We start from the raw sequence: 16,372 nt of genomic DNA, 5'->3' as shown, positions 1-16,372 counted from the left end.
GTGAGAGGGATGCCCTGTCTGGGGTGGAGGAGTTCTTGGGAAGCAGTCCTTGCATGAGTCCTCTGCCAGATGGGGCCAGCCCCCCTGCCCTGCCCCACTTCTGGATCTGAAGCTCATGAAAGGAGCCTGTGAGGCTGGAGGCCAGGCCACCCTCACATGGTCCCCTAAGCTGCAGCTCCAGACACCAGAGCTCCCCCCAAGACCCACTCTCCATCAGCTCTGCCCTCGTGGGGCACTGGGTGATGTGAATATGCAGCTTCTACCCTCAGGCCCTGCCCCAGAATCTGCCTGGGGAAGGGTGGCCTGTTTGGGCCTTGCTTTTTGGCTACTTTGTCACAAAAGCCAAGCCAAAGTGAGTGCTGGTGGCATACGCCTGTAATTCCCGCTACATAGGAGACCGAACTCTGGGGATTTGGTCAGGAAAAGTCTGTGAGACTTGTCACAAGTGAACACCAAGAAACGAAATAAAGATGTGGCTCCAAGTGGTAGAATACTAGCCTTGAGTGAAAGAGCCCAGGGACAATGCCTAGGCCCTGAGTTCAAGCCCCATGACTCCCTCCCCCCTCCAAAAGAATTCAGACTGGGCACTGTTGGCTCACACTGTAATCCTGGCCACTCAGGAGGCTGAGATCTGAGGATGAAAGCCAGCCTGGGCAGGAAAGTCCTCCATGACTCTTCCATCAACAGTCAACCACCAAAAAGCCATAAGTGGAGCTATGGCCCAAGTGCTAGTCTTAAGTGAAAAAGCAAAGGGACAGCACCCAGGTCCTGAGTTCAGGCTCTAGGACGCACGCACGCACGCACGCACGCACGCACGCACGCACGCACGCACGCACGCCTGGATGCCAGTTCCTCTGGGCTCCCCAGGAAGCAATCCCAGCCGTCTGCTGAGGTCCCAAGGTCCCAAGGTCCAGACACGCCTGGCCTGTGTGCCCTGCCCTCAACACCGGGGCCTGTGCCATCTGCTTTGCTGCTCTTCTAAGCCATGGGGTCTCTCCCATACCCCTGTAGGACAGCAGCAATGTGCAGGCACTGAACGGAGGGCACAGTCCAGAGCTGATGTCACATGTCCCAAGGTCATGGATCAGATCCTCCTGCCTGGATCCCAGCACGAGATGAGCTGTTCCTGCTGGTCAGGCTGCCATGTGTGCAGTCTTGATGACTGGCTCAGAGCTGGGGCCCAGGAAGGAGGAGGCAGAGGGAGGGAGTGAAGATGACGCTACCGGAAGTGGAAATCGCACTTCCTTTGTTCTTTCTTTGAAGTTTGGGCCCAAGCACCCCTTCATGTATTCTGTGTTCAAGTCTTTATTCTCTGGCTAGACACGGTCTGGCTTTGGCACTGAGACTGGAATTGTTCTGGGCAGGTCTGGCCATGTGGGAACACAGCAGCTGGATGCCACAGTGGACTGTGGGGGTGGGAGGCTCTCTGAGAAAAGAGGCCCGAAAGGTTCAGAGGGAGGCTGGTGGTGTGGGAGCCTGATGGGGGCGGGGAGCCCCTGTGGGGCCTGTGGGGTGTCCAGATTTCTCGCCTGGCAGTTTTCTGCTTCCTGTGTGAGTATCTGTAGTCTCTGCACTGGTACATGGGAAACCCCGCACAAGGAAATGAATTTTTAGAATGAAAACACCCCAACTGTCCCGGGGGCCCTGGCTGGGGCTGACAGCTCTCTAGCCCTCTGCCGGAGCGAGTCAGGAGTTCTGTGCGTTTACTATGATCTCTGCTGCTTCTCAACCCCCTTCCCCACCCCACCCCCCATATACACACACAGCAATGAGCAGATCAACGCCAGGTAAAGCCTCCTGCAGCGAATGGAGAGGTCAGCTGGTAGAATAAAGATGGAGCTAGGTCTTACAGCAAGGAGACATCAGTTGTTACCTGTTCCAACTTCTTCCTGACCTGGAGGCTGGAACCAGTTGGAGTTCACCCTTGTTGTAAATGTATCCCCGGTGTCGGTCAGGTGCAGGGCAGGACTGGCTGTCCAGCCCAGGGCTCCATTCTATTAGTTGTTTGTGATTTCTCACTAGTGCTCCTTGAAGTGCTCCCTGAGTCTGTCTGCCGTCCACCCATCTGTCCACTTGTCCATTCTACCATGAATCTAGCCACTGACAAGCTCAGTGATTCTTCTACCACCTGTCCAGTTATCTAGACTTTCCATCCATCCATCCATCCATCCATCCACCTACTCACCATCCATCCATTTATCCATCCATTTATCCATCCATCCATCCATCCATCCTTCCATCATCTGCTCATACCTACAACTTTATCTGACTCTACCCATCCATGTACCCACCCACTCATCTATGAGTCCAACCACTCAGCAACTCTCCCATTTATCCAATTGCTCATTCATCTAACTACTGTTCACCCACCCATCTACCCATCTACTTACACATGCAGCCATCTGCCTGTCAGTCTATCCACCTGCCCATCCATCCATCCACGTACCCATCCGTCCATTTATCTGTCTATCCATAACTTCACCCACCCATTTATCCACCCACCCATCTGTCTACTGATCATCTGTCAATCCACCTACCATCTGTTGATCGATCCATCCATCCCATTCTAGTGGTGGACCAGAGCTGAGAGAGTGGCTAAACCTTTTCACATGAGGTGGGGGCTGTGTTGAGCCTTGAGAAATGAGGACTTGGGTGCGTGGGGAGGACAAGTGTGGGCCGAGCAGAGTGAGGACTGGACTGGAAGGGGGCCAGCTAGCTTGTGCAGCCTCCCCAACCCTACCATAAAGCTTTCCCCATCCCTGCTCCGTCCTGGCTCTGATTCCTATATGGCCCTGGCGGACTGTCTCTCTCTCCTGCTCCTTGCATCCTGGCAGTCGGCTGTCTTTGTTTGGCTGTGACAGAAATTAATTGGATTTGCAGTTCTACTCTCTAGGGCCTTGTGGCCCCACACAGTGACGCTGGAATTTGAGTAGTAAAGGTTTTATGGGTGGCAGTATAATTCTCCTCATTTTAACATTCTTGTTTTATCTCTGCTGGGCAGGGCAGGCAAAGGAGACAAGAGGGGCGGAGCCAGGACACTGGAAGAGGCACAGAAATGGGACATTGAGGAAACCATGCATACAGAGTTCATTTCAAGAAACCCAGACCACCAATGTTGAGATTACTCTTGTGTGTGATTTTGGTGGCACCATCTCTGTGCGTGTATGTGTGCGTGCGTGGGTTCATGGGGGGGGCGGCTGTGGATATGTGTATGTGCTTGTGCTGCTACCGGGGCTTTCATGGGAGACCTGATTGCTGGCTTTCTTGTAGCTTTTTTTCACTCAAGGCTGGTGCTCTACCACTTGAGCCATAGCTCTATTTCTGGCATGCTTTGGTGATTAATTGGGGAGAAGGGTCTTGTGGACTTCCCCTGGTCTGGCTTTGAACTGAGATCCGAGGATCTCAGTCTCCTGAGCAGCTAGGGTTATAGGCGTGAGCCACTGGTATCTGGCCACACCGCCCTTCTGTTAGGAAGCAGATGCAGAAATACCCTTGGCGAACAGGGCTCCAGAGCTGTTTTTCCTGGATGGCAGAAAGTAGCCCGGATGAGACTCATACTCAGGGATGGATCAGACCTAGCTTTTATGTACTAGTTGGAAAATAAATGTTAATTTAAAAATGAAAAGAAATATGAATGGAAGTCTGGAAAGAGCAGACATGGCTGATATAACATTTGAAGACAGGACAGCAGGAACCTGCCCCAGCAGTGGGGTTTGAGGCTGAAAGAGAGGAGGCACTGCCTCTGAGGTCCAGGGGCAAGTCTCAGCCTGGACGAGTCTTCCCATCATCTTCTCTGGTCACTTGTGTGGGGGCCAGTTCTTTGGCTGGCAGATAAGTCACCATGCAGGCTGCCTAGCTTTGCATGGGGCTCTACTTTGTTAGCTTCTTGCTCTGTGGTATAGTAGGGGAGAATGGACTTCTTTAAGGGGTTCCTGCTAGCCAGGGCATCGTGAGGCTTGTGACCCAAGAACACACCTCTCCACCATCAGGGGGTGGGTGGGAGCCTAGAGTGGCATCAAGGAGAGAGCTGGAGCCCTCCGGGCAGAGGTCCATCTGGAGCATACGCTGTCCTCATACGCTGGCTACTGACATTGAGGCTGCGGGTTCAGGGCCATGTAGATCAGGAGCCTCAGACTTGAGATCCCCTGCAGATCTGGGGCTCCCAGCCCCAGAGTGTGGCTCCCCACCTTGCTGGTCAGTTCCATCCTGCTGATGTCTGTGTTCAGTGAATGTCAGCCTGACCCCAGGCACGAAGACACTTTCTGCTGGCACAGAGCAGGGCAGCTCTCTTAGAACTGGCCCTTGGGGCTGCAGGGAGAGGTTGGGTTTATTTAATGGGGCATTTATCTCGCTGAAAGATGAGTGGCTTTGGCCTCGTCTCTCCAGCCTTCCCGCCTGGCCTCCTTCTTGTCTTCTGATCCCTCCATTGGAGGAGCCTGTCCCCAGCTCCTGCAGGGTGCCCTGCCCACTGGAGCCTCCCTGTCTGTCTGCAGATGATGGCAAGAAGGTGGAAATTTGGGACAACAGGAAATGAGTCACTGCTTCTGTCTGTCCTTTCCAGGTTCTTGGCTGGTTATGAGTTCATTTGACACAAGGCAAGTTAAAAAGAGAAAAAAATAATTGTAATTTTAAATATAGTCCAAACCACATGGGAAGACATTTTTTTTTTTTTTTTCTTTTTCCCAGACCTGGGGCTTGAGTTCAGGCCCTGGGCATTGTCCTTGGGCTTTCTCAAAGCTAGAGCTCTACCACTTGAGCCACAGCGCCACTTGTGGCCTTTTCTGTGTATGTGGTACTAAGGAGTCAAACCCAGGGCTTCATGCATGCTAGGCAAGCACTGTACCAATAGGCCACGCTCCTGTCCCTGGATTTTAATTTTATACAAGCACATAGAAGGCCCACCACAGTATGAGACTTAAGATGTGGCTGGTGGCTCACTGGAGATAAGAGCTTCATGGGCTGGGCTGCCTGGTCTGGCTATAAACCTCTGTCCTCAGATCTCAGCCTCCTGCGTGGCTAGGATTACAGATGTGAGCCACTACTCCCAAGGTTTTTTGTTTGTTTGTTATTGCCAGTCCTGGGCACTGTCCTTGAGCTGCTTTCGCTCAAGAGTAGTACTGTACCACTTGAGTCACAGCTCACTTCTGGCTTTTTCTGTGTATGTGGTACTGAGGAATTGAACCCAGGGCTTCATGCATGTACAGTGCAAGCACTCTACCACTAGGCCACATTCCCAGCCTGTCCTCTAGGCTTTTTTTTTTTTTTTTGTCACTTGTGGGGCTTGAACTCTGGGTCTGGGCATTGTCCCTGAGCTCTTTAACTCGAGGCTACCACCCTACCCCTTGACCCTTACCGCCACCTCTGGTTTTCTATTGTTTAATTGGAGATACTAGTCTCATGGTCTTTAGTGCCTGGGCTGGCATTGAACCGTGATCCTCAGATCTCAGCCTCTTGAGTAGCTAGGATTAAGGTGCGAGCCACCGCGCCCAGCTTGTCCTCTAGGTTATGACAGCTTGGAAGCCATTATTTCTCAGTGGACAAAGCAGTTCATTGGTGGGGCTTCCATCGAGGAGGTGGTTGCTGAGACAACCACAGATGTATCGTCCACCCTGGGGTGCTGGCGGGTGGGGTTGCTGTGGTGGTGGGGCTTGGGTCAGGCCTCCTGGGAGTGGGCAGTCCAGGAGGGCGGGGTTGGCGCTGGGGTGCAGCTGTGGTGTGACCCTCAGGCTGTCGTTGCAGCAAGGACCTCGCTTGGCACTTTTCTTGGTGAGCTTTCCAGTTATGGCCTTGGTACCAAGGTCACCTGCAGAGTCTGAGGGGTGGGGTTGTGGGGAGACGATAGAGCCTCCCACTAGGGCAGCGGAAACTGTCAGGGCTGGGCCTCACCACCCTCCAGACCCCGAGTCCTCAGCATGGCTGGCGGCTCCCTGACTTCCCACCCTGTCCTCCCCTGGGGTGGGGTGGGGGCGGGGGTGGTGCATTGAACAGTGAGGTCTCCAGGGCACCCTACATCTACTTCTCATAATGTGACTTCCGTGCAGGTGACAGCAGCATGGTAACTAGAGACAAAGCGGGTTCCTCCCTCCCGTTGCCCAGGGCCCTTATTTGCTGTGGTGTGTGGGGCTCTGGGGATCCCCAGCGGGGCTTCCTCTCACCTGTGGCTCAGGGCGCCTCCCTCAGCTCCTCCACCGGTGCTCAGTGCCCATTGCCTATGAGCCCGTGACTCTCTCTGAGGCCACGCGGGCCCTGTGGGATGAATTCTGGCCGGGCCCCAGGCTGGCCCGGCCGTGGACCTGTGACCTCCCCTGTCCTCACGCCTCCCTTCTCTCTACAGGCCTTTTCCCTCGGAGGAGACCGCAGAGAGCGATGATGACGTCTACCGCAGCCTGGAGGAGCTGGCTGAGTAAGGAGGCGGCCGAGGGAGACGGGCGCAGGCCGGGGTGGAGACGGTCCCCAGGGCCTGCACTATACTCCATGCAGGGCTGCCACTTCCCAGCGGCCTGGGAAGTCCCAATCACATGACCGTTTACCTTCTAGAAGGCTACCAGCTTGCCTGGTGGTTGAGCTAGTGGCCACAGCTCCCGTGGGCTTCCCTGGTGGGGTGGGTGGGAGGGCCCTTCTGTGGAGTGGTGGCAGGGGGTGATGTCGCCCATCTCTTGGTGACTCAATATTGCCCACATGCCTCTCTCTGTCTCTCTAAGGATTTCTTTGCTGCGCCTGCGCACATCCATTTGCAAGCTGTGCTGTTGCTCTGAAGGGATGCAGGGTCCCTGGCGTAGATCTGCGGGCAGGGTGGGGGCTGGGCTGGGGTTGGGCCTGAATGGTGGGGAACCCCATCCTGTGGGGAGGGACCCAGCCTGCCCAGCTCTGGGCTGTACCCCACCCAGGTGTTCACCGGAGCCCCTCTGGACTTCCTGCCCGCCTACCCACCTCGCTCTTGTTTTAGACAGTGTTGCTTTGTTTCTGGATAAACTGTAGCCCTGGCCGGTCTTAGGAGTTGGAGAGACACTTAGAAAGCTTTACAAGGCGCATACCCCTACATCTAGGGCCTCCATAGGTTCGGTTTGGGCAGAGCACAGGATCCGAGTCTTAGGGTCCCAAGAAGGAAGGGCTCCAAGAAGAACAGGCCCAGGAGATGGGCAAGGGTGTGGGCCAGAGGAGAGAGGCCAGGGGTCTCAGGCTCGTCCTCTACTCCCTGCAGAGGTAATGCCTCCTGAGCACACGACTGGAATTCTGTTCCCCTTGGCCTCCCTCCTTCCTGGCATTCTTCCTCGCCCTGGCCTTTAGGGCCGCTGCTCTGGAAGGCTTCCTGGGCCTCACCCTGGCTGGCATCACTACCCATAGTGCCCAGACCCTCTGGTCATGGAGAGAAAATACCAGGATTAGGTGATTAAATGTCTCTCATAAACCAGAAGGTTCCAGGGCCAGTGGTGGGGTCTTCACAGGTGTGGCATCACCTTAGCACCCCAGGAAGGACCACAACGTCAGGGTGTGGTGCTCTCGCCCCTCCCCCACAGCTCCCCTCTGCTGCCATCATTTCACAGAGACGGAAACAGGACTGGGGAAGAGGCATCACTGACCTCTGTCAGGAGTTCAGGGGCAAAGCCACAAAGTGACCTCAAGTCATGCCCCAGGCTTTCCACCATGCCAGTCAGTGCCTTGGATAGGCTCCTGTGATGCCATCTCTCCTAAACCTCCACTCTGAGGTCGGAGGTCTGTGCCTTCCAGAAACGGGGCTGAAGGTTGCTGTCCTTCTCTGCCGACCCCGAGGGATGCTTCTGGAAGGCACAGACCCCCACACTTTATGACACAAAATATCCTGAGTATAAAGCTGGGTACATTCCCATCCCAGAAGTGTCCAGGCACAGGCCAGGCAGGCCAGTGTCCGATGGCTGTGGGACATGTTCAGTTTTGAGGGAGTCAGGCCTTGAGCCCAGGAGCCCCTTTTCCTTTCTCCGCCTTTTATTTGTTCCCAGACAAGATGGCATTGGTCTCCCAGCAAAGGGAGTCAGGGGACATGTGGCCTTGCCAGCCCAGTGGTATTCTGTGACATTACGAGTGAGCCTTCTTAATCCTTAGGATTGCAGTGACTGCAAAAGCAGACCGTAAATTACAGGGAGGGGAATGAATTTGAATCTTTCACTTGCGGTTTTGGTCCCAGTGGCTCTAGTTTAATAAATTTTTCATGTTTTCCTTTCAGTGAAAAGCAAGATTTCCTAGCATCCTGTCTCTATGGGCTTGGTATTGATATTTAGCCATTGTACAAACAGATCCGCCATTTCTCACCTCCACTGCGTCAGGGAGGGGAGGGCCTGGCAGGGCAGGGAGAGAGGCACAGACATCCCTTTGAGGGTGGACTGGATCAGTTACAGTGGTCACCTTGCTTGGCCACAGCAGCCTCAGACTCTGCACATGGGGCACTGCGTCTCAGAGGTGGCCTGTCTCCTCTCCAGGGTGCCTAGTGTGGTTTCAGACCAGGAAGGGATCATTCATTCATTCATTCATTCAGAACATCATTTCATTCATTCATTCATTCATTCATTCATTGGTCACCTAGTTTCTGAGCATTGTCTGTCCCACAGAAACCAGGGGGCTGGAGTGTAAAAGCAGAGGTGAGCCAGCCTGCTTCCTGAGACCCTACACTCCACCCGGCAGGTGGGAGCACACAGTGTGGGGCGGATGACAAGGACTGAGCACAGGTTGTCTTATTTCCCTGGCCCAACACTGGGACTCTGTTGGGGGTGGAATCTCTTATCCAAAAAGTAGAATGAAAAAGGTGAAGTAGTGCAGTAACAATAGTAATAGTAATTATTATAATTATTGCTATTCTTACTGTTGTTATTATTTAGGGGTACTGGGGTTTGAACTCAGGGCCTCACACATGCCAAGCACTTGAGCCATTTTGCTGGCTAAGAATGTCTGGTTTGGGGCTGCGCCGATCGCAGCCACGCGAAAGGCATAGGGAGAGGAGGATGGAGGTCTGAGGCTGGCCAGGGCAAAAGTGCAATGGCAAAAGCTGTCACAAACAGCCAAAGCAGTGGGCACTGGTAGCTCACACCTAGGATCCTAGCTGCTCGGGAGTCTGAAATCTGAAGATTGCAGTTCAAAGCCAGTCTGGGCAGTAGACTATGAGACTCTATCTCCAGTTAACCACCAAATATGTGGAAGTAGAGCTGTGGTAGAGTACCATTCTAGCAAGCATGACCTCCCAAGTTCAAACCTCAGGACTACACAAACAACAGCAGAATAATACATCTTATTGAGCCTAACAGATTCATGTCAACCATCATAGATCAGTTTGTCAGTGAAAAGGGACATTCTTTTTGTCACACTCAGTCTCCTGACTCAGGCATGATTTTCCCGCAGCCTGATTTCAGTCATTACTACCACATGCCCAGAGCAGCCACGGGCCCTGGGGGACAGTTACGTGCACAGGGCCAGCTACACACCCTGGGTCTGAGCCAGCAAGCTGCGCAGCAGGGACCTGGGGTCCAGGCCCCCCTTCCAGGAGCAGAGCCCCCCTCCCACCTCCCTTGCGAACAGCTGCTTTGGACTTGGGTTATTTTTCTAAGTATTCTAAGCCGGCCCTCGAGATCACAGAATAATGTATAATCAAAATAATAAGAGCAGCTGCTCGAAGAATGCCAACACAAAAATATTGCCACTTAAAATGCTTTCTTAAGCAAGAGAAGCCCAGAAGGAGGGAGGCCTGCTTATAAATTGCTCTAACCATCACTACCTTGAATTTGCATAATGGTGGCTCCTAGACTCTCTTCCCTAGCCACAGCATGAGGAGGCAGGGCGACTGAGGCACTGTAGGAGCAGGGCAGGGCAGGGAGGGATGCCCACAAAGGAATCAGAAGGCCTCCCAGGAGAGGGAGGGTCTCAGAAGCAGGGCAGGGTGCTGTGCAGGGGTCCTGGGGTATCACCATGCTGCAAGCCTGACCTCCTAGGTGAGCGTGGAGGGAGAAGGGCCTTCTGGAGGAGCAGAGATCCAGACCTGCCAGGCTGCGTGGGGCAGCCGTGGTGACCTGCCCGCCCCTGCAGCCTCGAAGCACCTTTAACAGCGAGGCCTCAGCTGGAGCGTCGCAGCCAGGGATCCTGGATAGGGCCTGGCCCTTGTGTTGATGGAGGTCCAATGCAAGGTCAAGCCAAGGCGAGCATCTGCCTGGGCTGGGGCTGGTGTGGAGTGCATGGCCCTTAGGATACTGCTTTGTTCCCCTTCCTGGCCTTTCAGCTCCTCTCAGGGCCTCGTCTCTCCATCTCTACAGTGATGCCATCACCCAGGCGTTGCTGTGAGGTTGCACTGTGAGGTTCCCGTCTGCGCTGCATCCCTGCTCAGCCTGGCCATGACGTCACTGTTCTTCCCGTTGAATTTGGTGCCACAGCCCGACTGTCATTTGTCCACTCACGTATGGCTGTGCTTTATTGTGTCATAAAGCAACCCTGCAAGCTTCTAGCACAGCAACGTAGCGTGGTCGTTTGGGGTCATTTTGAAGGCAAATGAATGGAGAAGCGCTTCTGGAAGGTTGGAGTTCCTCCTGTGCATTTGGGGTGTGCAGACTGCTGGCAGCGACCTGGGAGGGTGGTCCTGACCCCTGGGTTTCAGCCTCTCTGAGCAGCCTCCCTCCTCAGCAGGGAGCTGGGGGACCCTGCCTGGAGCCTTCATCACAAGGGGAGCCTCTTTCTCCCCACCTTTTCCAAGGCCAGTGTTTAAAAGCTGTTCCCGAGTTCTCAGGAGCCCCGCGTTACTTGGTGTGTGTGTATGTGTGTGTGCGGGGGGAGTGCTGAGCTGCCATCTGTGCCTCTCAGGTGGGTTGGGGAGCACCGGGAGGTGGTCACAGAGCCCACAGAAATATAAACAAACATATGACTGTCTCTGATGGCTCCTCCTCCCCCCACCCTGGGCTCTGAGAGGACAGTGCTGTCCTCGGGGTGAGATCAGGTGGAGAGTGTAGCCCTTCCCGGCGGGCTGCGGTGGTGTCTCCTGGCTGGCCGCACTCCTCAGGTGTTCGAGGTGGTGGAGAGGGCAGTGGCTGGAGGACAGTGAGTGTATGGGAGGGGGCAGTTCGGGGAAGGTGTTCCTCTGTGCTGTGGGCTTGCTGCCTGGCGCCCTGTGCCGCTCAAGGCAAGTGGCAGCTGGGTACAGAGGGGTTTGCTTTCACACCGACACCTGTAGCAGAGCTGCCTCCCTGTGGCTCTGCAGCAAACACAGCGAGAACATGCCTGGCCTGATCTGGGCTGTTCTTCGCAGCCTCCGTTTCCTTCAAACGCTGTTCCAGGGTTTCTTGGTCATCAGCGTTTGTGAGGGGCCTGACCATGGGAACTGATCAGATGGGGTGCATGAAGCCATCCTGCAGGGAGCCTCTGCAGACGTTCCCTGTCTGTACCATTCTGAACACGTGGAGGCCTTGAGTCGTGTATGTATGCATGTGTGTGCGTGTGTGTGTGTGTGTGTGTGTGTGTGTGTGTGTGAGAGAGAGAGAGAGAGATAGAGAGACAGAGAGACAGAGAGAGACAGAGACAGAGACCATGTGCACAAGCCTGAACTCAGGGCCTGAGTGCTGTCCTTTAGCTTTTTTTGCTCAAGGCTGGTGTTCTACCCCTTAAGCCACAGCTCCACTTTTAGCTTTTTTGGGGGGGGGGGTGGTAAGACATTTCTGCCTGGGCTGGCTTTGAACCTTGATTCTCAGGTCTCAGTCTCTTGAGTAGCTAAGATTATAGCTGTGAGCCACTGGCGCCAGGATGCCTAGACCATTCTCACTGGACTGGGCTTCCAGACAGAGCCTTAAACTGGTCCAGGGCCTCACAGCTGCTAAGGGCAGAGCTGTGCTTGGAACTCAGGTCTGCCAAGGTCAGGGCTGTGGTGGGCCTGCCTCAGTACCTGGCACAAGGTTGGCATCTGGCCCGTGTCCATCTGTCCTGAAGCACCCCCCCCCCTGCCACATACACATACACACATGTGCCATTAGGTGATGCCACACTCTGCTAGTCCAGGATGGCACGCAGATTCCCGGAGACAGTGTTGCCTAGACAGCCAAGGAGGAATTTACCAAACCTGCCCTGTCTGCCAGGCTCATTACTGCCTAGTCCCCAGCTGAGTGGGGTCCTGAGAGGCAGGCTGTCAGCCCTCCAGTGGTTGGGCCCAGCGGGAGGCGGCTGCAGGGCTGGGGAGGGGCGGGACTTCCTGTTTCCCACCTGTTCACTGGTGTGCTGCCATGGCTCTCGGCCCTGCCCTGCTCTCTGCTCTCAGCCCTGTCCCTGCACGCCTGGCCTGCCTGCTTCTTCAGCAGCATGATGTGGCCATGGCAGGCGTCAGCTGTCCCCCTGTCTGGGCCTTCAGCATCCTCCCCTTTATGGCAAATGCGGAGCAGCCCCTGACCCCAGCTCTGCTGAACGCTCCGTCCTGTGCAGCGGGCAGACAGGCTTCCCATGAATTTCCACCTGTAATAGCTGGCTAAATGCGGTGCTTCAGGACCAAATGGCCTCTGGGATCCTCGCTGCCGTGCAACATGGTATCTGCAGGGGACAGGAAGGCAGAGTGGAAGGGGCACCTTAAAGACAAGCTCAGGCTTCTGGGAGCAGAGAGCCTTGGGGTGGTGGTGGGAGGGGCAGCCTGAGGGCGGGGGCTTCGAGGCCCTCTCCCGACACTGGTCCCTTTGCGGTCAGCATGGACCTGATCCACAGAAGTATGGCGACAGAGGACCAGGCATGGTAGTTCACTCTGGAATCCCAGATACCTGGGGAGAGTCAGTTTGGGGCCAGCCTGGGACGTGTGTTGGGAGGGAGAGGCCACCGTAACCAATACACTGGCCATGGTGGGACACACCTAGATTCCCAGCTACACGGACCCTGGATTCTGGTTCAAGGCTGACCCCAGGCAAAAAGCCTGAACTCCTACCTGAAACATACGTAAAGCAAGAAAAGGGCTCGAGGGGGCTCTAGTGGTAGCTCACCTGCCAAGATCGAGGCCCTGAGCTCAAACCCCAGTAAACGCCCCTCCCCACCCAAGGTGTAGTGCTTAGAATGAACGAGCATATGGCAGTTGTTTTAATCCTTATACACCTCCTATATTGCCTGCCAGACTCCTATTCATTCTACAAAACCCATCCCACTGGTGATCTTCTCCAAGCAGCGCCCTCATCCATGCCAGGCTGATGGAAGAGCATCTTTCCTGGACACTGGGGTGACCTGTGTTGCCAGTTTCACCACTTTCCTGCATTTGCCCCTGGTTCCTCAGAAGAGAAATGAAGGGCAGCCTCTGGCAGATTGCTTGGTGACCTGGGCCTGGCATGGAGTGGTAAGAGGAGGTGCTAGGGGGCGATGAGCAGGGGTCGTGCATGGTTTTGTACTGGAGGAGCTGTGCGGCTGTTCCCTATGCTGTCTCAGAGCCTGCCATGCCAGGCCTGGGCTCTGCCGTGTCATGAAGGCCCTGGATGCCACCGGCAGAGCCTCAAAGCCCATCTTGTAGTTGAGGAAATAAGGCGGAGTGGGGAAGAGCCGTACTGGGGTCACAGAGCAGGCTCCACATGACAGGAGGAACCGAAACCGGAGCTGTGTGCCGTGGGGTTGGAACTCCTCCAGCCCAGCCCAACCCAGACATCGGCCAGTCACCCCCCACTGACCTCCCTCTGCCTCTGTGCCCCTCCCTCCTTCCTGTCCTGAAGCGAACCACCGCCTGCTGGGCTAGCAATGTCTGATGTCTTTTCCTAGTAACACATTCTTGGCAGTTGGGCACTGGCTTTGCCAGCCACCGACAGCCAGGGCCACGCAGCACAGAGTGTCCCCTGGGCCTGTCAGGAAGATGTTTTATGTTTTCTATACACGCCAGCATGCCAGGACCAGAGGGCAGAACTGATCTCTTTTCCGTGGTTCTGCCAGACTGGGCAGGGGATCCAGGGAGGCAAGGCTTGGGGCTGCTGCAGGCCCATTCTTGGGGTCCCTCCTGGGCCATTCCACACAGTTGTGAGGACAGAAATCATTGCTGGGGTTGAGCATCTGCCCGTGCAGCTGATGGTGACTGAAGGAGGGAGAGGGCTCGGGGCAGGTAGAGGGCAGGTAGACCTTGCGCAGTGTGATCCTGCTGTGTCCTCGTGTCCAGGGTTGGGCTTGGCTTTCCTCAAAGTCAGAGGATCTCTAAATGTTCCCAAGCCCGCAGCGGGGCCTTGACCACCTCAGCACCAAGTCCTCGGGCTCCTAGGGTTCAGTAAAAACCAGAAGTGCCTCAGAAATCTTCTATTTGGGGCTCAGTAGGGGAGAACTTATGTTCCACTCCAGCCCTGTCAAAACCCAAAGGAACAAAGGGTGTGGAGGTCGGGGGAGAGGCTGTGTTCTGGGACTTAAGCTCAGGGCCCCGGCCCTGTCCTTTTCCTTGTTTTGCTCAAGGCAAGCACTCTACCACATGAGCCACAGCTCTGCTTGCAGCTCTGGGGCTGGTTCATTGGAAATCACGGTGTCGTGCTCTCCTGCCAGGGTGGTCTGGGACCCACAGATCACAGCCTCCTGTACTGCTGGCAATATAGGCTTCAATGACAAGCTGCTTAGTGCTGCTTTAATAAGTGTACTTGAATTGTGTCTCAGTTTTATTTTCCTTGGAAAAAGAAAAAAGAAAGTATTTCTTGACCATTGCTTTTATTTTCCCATTTCTCGAGGCACACAGGGACATTTTGGTTCTGTGGTTTGAGAATGTCTGAGAACGTTACAGTGCACGAGTCTGCATGTCCCAGTGCTCATTGACCTGAATTAGGCAGTGGTTGGGAGAGTGCCTGGTGTAAATTCGGGTTGGCATCAGGGCGGGCAGGAGGGTGGCTCTGTGCGCGGGGGGGGGGGGGGGGGTTAGCTGAGGACACTGGGGAGCAGTCATGCGTGTCCATGCTTGTGTGCACGCTGGACAGAAGTTAAAAGCGCAGAGACACTGGAGTTGTGACTCCACGTGGGACAGTGAGAGAGCGGGGTGCTAGCCTCTGTGGCCTTGTGCAGATAGCCAAGGCCTCAGTGTGTCTGGGTCTGCTCCATCACTGTTACACGTGCCTAAGAGACAGAGGGGAGGTTTTGTCACATCGGGAGTGGGGGGGTTGAGTGGCCCAGGGCTGCTGGGTCTCCTTGTCTTGGGGCCTGAGGTTGCTGGGTATGTCACAGCCGGGGCCAGGGAGGCAGGGGCAGCCCATCTCCTCACGGTGGCAAGCCAAGGGACAGGAACGGGCTGCAGCATCGGTACCCCTTACAAGGCGCTGCCTATGACCCCGTTTCCCACTACCAGACTCCACCCTGAAGATCACAGGTGAGAACACAGGGGGATAGGGCCGGTACAGGACCCAGCATCCAGTGGCCTAAGAACCAGAGACCCCAACACCCACAGGCAGCAGAAGGTGAGGCCTGGCTCCAGGAGAGGGGCAGAAGCCAGCACCCCTCCCTGTCTGGGCTCTCAGATGGCCAGATGTCCCCCTCTGTGCTGGCGAGGGCACAGTGGAGTCAACCCAGGAGTCGGGCCTCACCAGCTGCCTGGCACCACCTGCCTAGTGGAGTTCAGCAGATTTACAAATGTGGTTAAAGGCCTAGAAAATCCATGGCAGACCCGTGGACAGATGGTGGAGAGAGGCAGCAGACTAGTGGAAAGGATTTCAGAGGGGTCTGGCGCAAAGCGTCGTCAGATGCAGAGGTTTGAAGGTGAAAGGTCATTGGACTTGAGAGCGTGTGGTGGAAATCCCATACTAAACAACACGAGAAGGATGGCACAGGTGTCACAGGAGTCCCAGAGGGAGGAGAGAGATGAAGATGGCAGATAAAGAAATTTATTTACGGGGCCAGGAGTTTGGCCTAGTGGTGGAGTTCTTGCCTAGCATGCACAAAGACCCGGGTTCGATTCCTCCGTACCACATACATAGAAAAAAGCCAGAAGTGGTGCTGAGGCTCAAGAGGTAGAGCTCTAGCCTTGAAAAAGTCCAAGGACAGTGCTCAGACCCTGAGCTCAAGCCCAGGACTGCCCCCCCCCAAAAATAAAGACTCTGGGGCTTGAACTTACAGACCTTTTGCTTACCTTTTCCCCTCAAGGTTGTCCTCCTATCCACCACCTGAACCATACCATTTCTGGCTTTGTGCTGTTAGACAGAGATTAGAGTCTCAGATTAGTTTTTCCAGGCTGGCTTCAAACCCAACCCCCAGATTTCACCTCTTGACGTAGCTGGGACCACAGCTGTCAGCCCCTGGCACCTGGCTAGATAAAGAGATATAAAGAGGTCAATACTTAAATGCTAAGAAATGTCTGTGTTCGAACTGTACATTTTGGGGGGAGTGGTCGGTCATAGGGCTTGAACTCTAGGCCTAGGTGCTGTCCCTGAGCTCTTCAGCTCAAGGCTAGTTTTCTATTACTTGA

General features: G+C 55.0%; 1 protein-coding gene across 1 annotated transcript in view; it reads left to right on the top strand.

The window, feature by feature from the left end:
• Positions 1–16,372, top strand: part of Vav2 (vav guanine nucleotide exchange factor 2) — a 115,163-nt gene that overhangs the window by 79,231 nt on the left and 19,560 nt on the right. The window contains exon 4 of the mRNA XM_090329408.1: positions 6,335–6,403. Within this exon, the coding sequence (XP_090185534.1) occupies positions 6,335–6,403 (69 nt within the window). The remainder of the gene's footprint in view (positions 1–6,334; positions 6,404–16,372) is intronic.

This window comes from Megascapheus bottae, chromosome 3 (assembly GCF_031878675.1).
Source record: "Megascapheus bottae isolate mThoBot1 chromosome 3, mThoBot2.hap1, whole genome shotgun sequence".
Taxonomy (NCBI): domain Eukaryota; kingdom Metazoa; phylum Chordata; class Mammalia; order Rodentia; family Geomyidae; genus Megascapheus; species Megascapheus bottae.
Note: the sequence above shows the minus strand (reverse complement) of the source record. Positions and strands in the feature narration are given on the sequence as shown.